The 8,024-nt window shown below is 58.2% G+C and overlaps 1 protein-coding gene across 1 annotated transcript; it reads left to right on the top strand.

Annotated features, from left to right (window-relative positions):
- The first annotated feature begins 10 nt into the window (after nt 1-10).
- SYMPK (symplekin scaffold protein) lies at nt 11-7,952 on the top strand. Its single transcript, XM_040054255.2, has 7 exons — nt 11-227; nt 1,411-1,492; nt 2,304-2,417; nt 3,953-4,100; nt 5,772-5,932; nt 6,986-7,094; nt 7,497-7,952. Exons 3-7 carry the CDS (start codon nt 2,322-2,324, stop codon nt 7,526-7,528), a joined length of 546 nt encoding a protein of 181 aa, XP_039910189.2. The 5' UTR covers nt 11-227; nt 1,411-1,492; nt 2,304-2,321; the 3' UTR covers nt 7,529-7,952.
- Nucleotides 7,953-8,024: the final 72 nt, after the last annotated feature.

Below are 8,024 nucleotides of genomic sequence, written 5' to 3'. Positions count from 1 at the left end.
CGCGTGAAGATCCTGGCCTGGCTGGTGACGCAGCTGGAGGTGCCCCTCAAGGGCGAGGTGCTCTCCTTCATCCTGGACGACGTCCGCGCCCGCCTGGACCTGGCCTTCGCCTGGCTCTTCCAGGAGTACAGCGCGCACCTGGGCGGCGCCGGCGGCCTGCAGCGCTACGACGAGTGCCTCATCGGGCTGCTGGCCGGGCTGCAGGAGAAACCCGACCAGAAGGACGGGTACGGGGCCGCCGGGGACGCCGGGGACACCGGGGACACCGGGGATGGGATGGGGACACCAGGGATGGGGTGGGGACACCGGGGTGGGGACACCGGGGACGGGGTGGGGACACCGGGGTGGGGACACCGGGGTTGGGATGGGGACACCGGGGATGGGGTGGGGACACCAGGGATTGGTTTGGGACACCAAGGTTGGAGCAGGGACACCAGGGATAGGGTGATGTCATCAGGGTTGGGATGGGGACACCAGGGTTGGGCTGGGGACACCAGGGACGGGCTGGGGACACCGGGGATGGGGTGATGTCATCAGGGTTGGGTTGGTGCCACCAAGGTTGGGTTGATGTCATCAAGGTTGGAGCAGGGACACCAGGGATGGGGTGATGTCATCAGGGTTGGGATGGGGACACCAGGGTTGGGCTGGGGACACCAGGGACGGGCTGGGGACACCGGGGATGGGGTGATGTCATCAGGGTTGGGTTGGTGCCACCAAGGTTGGGTTGATGTCATCAAGGTTGGAGCAGGGACACCAGGGATGGGGTGATGTCATCAGGGTTGGGTTGGTGTCACCAGGGTTGGATTGGGGGCACCAGGGTTGGGGTGGGGACACCAGGAATGGGTTGATGTCGTCAGGGTTGGATTGGTGCTATCAAGGTTGGAGCAGGGACACCAGGGTTGGGTTGGTGTCACCAAGTTTGGGTTGGTGTCATCAGGGTTGGGTTGGTGACACCAAGGCTGGAGCAGGGACACGAGGGTTGGGTTGGTGTCACCAAGGTTGGGTTGGTGTCCCCAGGGCTGGGTTATTGCCATTGGGATTGGGATGGGGACACCAGGGTTGGGTTGGTGTCACCAGGACCAGCTTGGTGCCACCAGGACAGGGCCACCAGATCTAGGCCAGGGCCACCAGGACGGTGTCCCCGGGGAAGCCACCAGGGCCGAGCTGGTGCCACCTCTGGGGACAGAGCAGAGCCGCCGAGGCCCGGCGTGTCCCGGTGACGGTGGCACCGTCCCGGTGACGGTGGCACTGTCCCGGTGATGGTGGCACTGTCCCGGTGAGGGTGGCACTGTCCTGTCCCGGTGACGGTGGCACTGTCCTGGTGAGGGTGGCACCGTCCCGGTGAGGGTGGCACCGTCCCGGTGACGGTGGCACTGTCACGGTGACGGTGGCACTGTCCCCGTCCCCCAGGATCTTCACCAAGGTGGTGCTGGAGGCGCCGCTGATCACCGAGAGCGCCCTGGAGGTCATCCGCAAGTACTGCGAGGACGAGGTGGGGACACCGGGAGGGGACACGGGGACACCGGGAGGGGACACGGGGACACCGGGAGGGGACATCAGGAGGGGACACGGAGAGGGGACATCAGGAGGGGACACCGGGAGGGGACACGGAGAGGTGGCACCTGGAGGTGGCACCTGGTGGTGACACCGGGTGGGGAAGTGGAGGTGACACACGGGGAGGTGACGCATGGGGAGGTGACGCCTGGAGGTGACACGAGGAGGCGCATGAAGGTGTCACCCAGAGGTGACACCAAGAGACCCATGGAGGTGCCACCCGCGGGTGACACAAAGGGGCCCTTGACGGCGCCACCAGGAGGTGACACCCAGAAGTGCCACCCACGGGTGACACCAAGAGACCCATGGAGGTGCCACCCACAGGTGCCACCCAGAGGTGACACCAGGAGACCCCTGACGGTGCCACCATTCGGTGCCACCCTCGGGTGACACCAGGAGACCCACAGAGGTGCCACCCATGGGTGACACCAGGAGACCCACGCAGGTGCCACCCGCCGTTGGGCGACGCCCGTGGGTGGCCCCTCGGGTGACGCCCGTGGGTGGCCCCTCGGGGTGACGCCCGTGGGTGGCCCCTCGGGTGACGCCCGTGGGTGGCCCCTCGGGGTGACGCCCGCCCGTGGGTGGCCCCTCGGGGTGACGCCCGTGGGTGGCCCCTCGGGTGACGCCCGTGGGTGGCCCCTCGGGGTGACACCTGTGGGTGGCCCCTCGGGTGACGCCCGCCGTTGGGTGGCCCCTCGGGTGACGCCCGCCGTTGGGTGGCCCCTCGGGTGACGCCCGTGTCCCCGCAGAGCCGCACCTACCTGGGCATGTCCACCCTAAGGGACCTGATCTTCAAGCGCCCCTCGCGGCAGTTCCAGTACCTGCACGTGCTGCTGGACCTCAGCTCCCACGAGAAGGACAAGGTGGGCACGGGGGGGGTCCGGGGGGGTTTGGGGGGGGTCCTGAGGGGATTTGGGGGGTCCTGGAGGGGGTTTGGGGTGTTCTGGAGGGGGTTTGGGGGGGTCCTGAGGGGAGTTGGGGGGGTCCTGACGGGGGTTTGGGGGGGTCCTGAGGGGGTTTGGGGGGGTCCTGGGGGGTTCCTGGGGGGGTTTGGGGGGGATTTTGGGGAGGTCTTGAAGAGGTTTGGGAAGGATTTTGGGGGTCCCAAGGGGATTTTAGGGCGTCCGTAGGTGACACAGGTGACACACAGGTGACACACAGGTGACGGAGGTGACACACACAGGTGACACTGAGGTCACACAGGTGACACACAGGTGACACACAGGTGACACAGGTGAGGTGACACTGAGGTCACACACAGGTGACACACAGGTGACACAGGTGACACAGGTGACACAGGTGACACACAGGTGACACAGGTGAGGTCACACAGGTGACACAGGTGACACACAGGTGACACCCAGGTGACGCCCAGGTGTGGCACAGGTGCGGCAGCAGGCGCTGCTGTTCATCAAGCGCCTGTACGAGAAGGAGCAGCTGCGCGAGTGCAGGTGACACTGAGGTCACACAGGTGACACTGAGGTCACACAGGTGACACTGAGGTGACACAGGTGACACAGGTGACACACAGGTGACACTGAGGTCACACAGGTGACACACAGGTGACACAGGTGACACTGAGGTGACACAGGTGACACACAGGTGACACACAGGTGACACAGGTGACACAGGTGACACTGAGGTCACACAGGTGACACACAGGTGACACAGGTGACACCCAGGTGACGCCCAGGTGTGGCACAGGTGCGGCAGCAGGCGCTGCTGTTCATCAAGCGCCTGTACGAGAAGGAGCAGCTGCGCGAGTGCAGGTGACACTGAGGTGACACAGGTGACACACAGGTGACACACAGGTCACACAGGTGACACACAGGTGACACACAGGTGACACAGGTGACACCCAGGTGACACCCAGGTGACACAGGTGACACAGGTGACACTGAGGTCACACAGGTGACACACAGGTGACACAGGTGACACCCAGGTGACACTCAGGTGACACAGGTGACACAGGTGACACTGAGGTCACACAGGTGACACACAGGTGGCACAGGTGACACCCAGGTGACACAGGTGACACCCAGGTGACGCCCAGGTGTGGCACAGGTGCGGCAGCAGGCGCTGCTGTTCATCAAGCGCCTGTACGAGAAGGAGCAGCTGCGCGAGTGCAGGTGACACTGAGGTCACACAGGTGACACAGGTGACACAGGTGACACACAGGTGACACTGAGGTGACCCAGGTGACACCCAGGTGACGCCCAGGTGTGGCACAGGTGCGGCAGCAGGCGCTGCTGTTCATCAAGCGCCTGTACGAGAAGGAGCAGCTGCGCGAGTGCAGGTGACACTGAGGTCACACAGGTGACACACAGGTGACACAGGTGACACAGGTGACACAGGTGACACCCAGGTGACACCCAGGTGACGCCCAGGTGTGGCACAGGTGCGGCAGCAGGCGCTGCTGTTCATCAAGCGCCTGTACGAGAAGGAGCAGCTGCGCGAGTACGTGGAGAAGTTTGCGCTCAATTACCTGCAGCTCCTGGTGCACCCCAACCCGCCCTCGGTGCTCTTCGGCGCCGACAAGGACACGGGTGAGAGCGGGGAACCCCGATATCCATGGGAAATCCCCCGATATCCCGAGGGAGATCCCGGGTATCCATGGGAAATCCCAAATGTCCCATGGGAAATGTCGGATATTCCATGGGAAATGTAAAATATCCCATGGGAAATGTCGGATATTCCATGGGAAATGTAAAATATCCCATGGGAAATCTCAAATGTTCCATGGAAATCCCAAATATCCCATGGAAAATGTCAGATATTCCATGGGAAACCCCAAATATCCCATGGGAAATCCCGGATATTCCATGGGAAACCCCAAATATCCCATGGGAAATGTCGGATATTCCATGGAAATCCCAAATACTCCATGGGAAACACCAAATATCCCATGAGAAACCCCAAATATCCCATGGGAAATGTCGGATATTCCGTGGGAAACCCCAAATGTTTGATGGGAAATGTCAAATATTCCATGGGAAATGTCGGATATCGTATGGAAATCACAAATAACTCGTGGGAAATCCCAAATATCCCATGGGAAATGTCAGATATTCTGTGGAAATCCCAAATGTTCCATGGGAAATGTCGAATATTCCATGGGAAATGTCGGATATCGTATGGAAATCCCAAATATTCCATGGGAAATCCCAAATATCCCATGGGAAATGTCGGATATTCCGTGGGAAACCCCAAATGTTTGATGGGAAATGTCAAATATTCCATGGGAAATGTCGGATATCGTATGGAAATCACAAATAACTCGTGGGAAATCCCAAATATCCCATGGGAAATGTCAGATATTCTCTGGAAATCCCAAATGTTTGATGGGAAATGTCAAATACTCCATGGGAAATGTCGAATATTCCGTGGGAAATGTCGGATATCGTATGGAAATCCCAAATATCCCATGGGAAATCCCAGATATTCCGTGGGAAATGTCGGATATTCCATGGAAATCCCAAATGTTCTGTGGAAGTCTCAAATGCTTGATGGGAATCGTCACCTCACTTTTTCTCGTTTTCACCCCGTTTTTTCCCATTTTCACCCCATTTTTTTCTCATTTTTTCCCCATTTTCACCCCGTTTTTGCTCATTTTCACCCCGTTTTTTCTCATTTTCACCCCGTTTTTGCTCATTTTCACCCCGTTTTTTCCCATTTTCACCCCATTTTTTCTCATTTTTTCCCCATTTTCACCTGGTTTTTTCTCATTTTCACCCCGTTTTTTCTCATTTTCACCCCGTTTTTTCCCGTTTTTCCCCGTTTTCACCCCGTTTCCGTCACCCAGAGGTGGCGGCGCCCTGGACCGAGGAGACCATCAAGCAGTGCCTGTACCTGTACCTGTACCTGTACCTGTACCTGGCTCGTTTTTTCTCTTTTTCACCTTGTTTTTTCCCATTTTTTCTCATTTTCACCCCATTTTTTCCCGTTTTTTCTCATTTTCACCCCGTTTTTTCCCCGTTTTCGCCCCGTTTTCACCCCGTTTCCGTCCCCCAGAGGTGGCGGCGCCCTGGACCGAGGAGACCATCAAGCAGTGCCTCTACCTGTACCTGTGCCTGTACCTGTACCTGGCTCATTTTTGCTCATTTTCACCTTGTTTTTTCCCGTTTTTTCTCATTTTCACCCCGTTTTTTCCCGTTTTTTCCCATTTTCACCCCGTTTTTCCCGTTTTTTCCCGTTTTCGCCCCGTTTCCGTCCCCCAGAGGTGGCGGCGCCCTGGACCGAGGAGACCATCAAGCAGTGCCTGTACCTGTACCTGGCGCTGCTGCCCCACAACCACAAACTCATCCACGAGCTCGCCTCCGTCTACACCGAGGCCATCGCCGACATCAAGCGCACGGTGCTGCGCGTCATCGAGCAGCCGGTCAGGGACGGAGGGGACAGCGGGAGGGGACAGGGGGACAGTGTGGGGACAGTGGGGACATTGGGGATAATGGGGACAGCGGGGACATTGGGGACATTGGGGACAGTGGGGACAGTGGGGACGGAGGGGACAGTGGGGACAACGGGGACATTGGGGACAGTGGGGGGATTGGGGACATTGGGGACACTGGGGACAGTGGGGACATCGGGGACATTGGGGATAATGGGGACATTGGGGACAATGGGGACAGCGGGGGGATTGGGGACATTGGGGACATTGGGGACATTGGGGACATTGGGAACACCGGGGACATTGGGGACAATGGGGACAATGGGGACATTGGGGATAATGGGGACAGTGGGGACACCGGGGACATTGGGGACATTGGGACAATGGGGACATTGGGGACATTGGGGACATTGGGGACATTGGGGACATTGGGGACATTGGGGACAATGGGACAATGGGGACATTGGGGACATTGCGGGGACAATGGGGACACTGGGGACATTGGGGACATTTGGGGACCTCTGGTGAGGCCTCGTTTAGGTTTAAAAAATCAGATTTTGGTTAAATTCCTGCCTAAAATTTCTTGGGAATTGCCTCCTGGTTTTGGGCAGATCGGCGAGATGGGGATGAACCCTCAGTTAGATTAAATTAAATTAAATTAAATTAAATTAACATTAATTAATTTTCCGTTAATTCCATAGATCCGCGGGATGGGGATGAACCCTCAGTTAGATTAAATTAAATTAAATTAAATTAATATCAATTAATTTTCTGTTAATTGTGCAGATCCGTGGGATGGGGATGAGCCCTCAGTTAGATTAAATTAAATTAAAATAAATTAATATTAATTAGTTTTCTGTTAATTCCACAGATCCATGGGATGGGGATGAACCCTCAGTAAAATTTAATTTAATTTAATTTAATTTAATTAATTAATTAATTTTCCGTTAAGTGCTCAGGTCTGCGGGATGGGGACGAGCCCTCAGTTAGATTAAATTAAATTAAATTAAATTAATATTAATTAATTTTCCGTTAATTGCGCAGATCCGCGGGATGGGGATGAACTCCCCGGAGCTGCTGCTGCTGGTGGAGAATTGTCCCAAGGGCGCCGAGACGCTGGTGACGCGCTGCCTGCACAGCCTGACGGACAAAGGTGACACCCAGGGGTGGCAGTGACACCCAGGGGTGACACCCAGTGACACCCAGGGGTGACAGGGACACCCAGGGGTGACAGGGACACAGTGACACCGCTGTCCCCTGCACAGCCTGACGGACAAAGGTGACACCCAGGGGTGGCAGGGACACCCAGGGGTGGCAGGGACACCGCTGTCACCTCCCCAGGGGGTGACAGGGACACCCAGGGGTGACAGGGACACAGTGACACGCTGCCTGCACAGCCTGACGGACAAGGGTGACACCCAGGGGTGGCAGGGACACCCAGGGGTGGCAGTGACACTGCTGTCACCTCCCCAGGGGGTGACAGTGTGTGACCCCAGGTGACCCCAGGTGACCCCAGGTGACCCCAGGTGACAGTGCCACCCCCGTGTCCCCGCAGTGCCACCCTCCCCAGGGGATGACAGTGGGTGACAGTGACAGTGTGTGACAGTGTGTGACAACGGGTGACAGTGTGTGACCCCGGGTGACCCCGGGTGACCCCGGGTGACAGTGCCACCCCCGTGTCCCCGCAGTGCCACCCTCCCCAGGGGATGACAGTGGGTGACAATGGGTGACAGTGTGTGACCCCGGGTGACCCCGGGTGACAGTGCCACCCCCGTGTCCCCGCAGTGCCACCCTCCCCAGTGGGTGACAGTGTGTGACCCCGGGTGACCCCAGGTGACAGTGTGTGACAATGGGTGACCGTGCCACCCCCGTGTCCCCGCAGTGCCACCCTCCCCAATAGGTGACAGTGTGTGACCCCGGGTGACAGTGTGTGACCCCGGGTGACAGTGTGTGACCGTGTGTGACCGTGTGTGACCCCGGGTGACCCCGGGTGACAGTGTGTGACCCCGGGTGACAATGGGTGACAATGGGTGACAGTCAGTGACAATGGGTGACAATGGGTGACAATGGGTGACAGTGTGTG

Source organism: Hirundo rustica, unplaced genomic scaffold (assembly GCF_015227805.2).
Source record: "Hirundo rustica isolate bHirRus1 unplaced genomic scaffold, bHirRus1.pri.v3 scaffold_622_arrow_ctg1, whole genome shotgun sequence".
NCBI lineage: Eukaryota > Metazoa > Chordata > Aves > Passeriformes > Hirundinidae > Hirundo > Hirundo rustica.
Note: the sequence above shows the minus strand (reverse complement) of the source record. Positions and strands in the feature narration are given on the sequence as shown.

Excerpts from the sequence above, each read along its gene's own strand:
- SYMPK (XM_040054255.2), top strand. The coding sequence starts at position 2,322 with ATGTCCACCCTAAGGGACCTGATCTTCAAGCGCCCCTCGCGGCAGTTC. Across the intron at positions 4,101-5,771 it reads CGGCGCCGACAAGGACACGG|AGGTGGCGGCGCCCTGGACC; the intron begins GTGAGAGCGGGG and ends TCCGTCCCCCAG. Across the intron at positions 5,933-6,985 it reads TGCGCGTCATCGAGCAGCCG|ATCCGCGGGATGGGGATGAA; the intron begins GTCAGGGACGGA and ends TTAATTGCGCAG.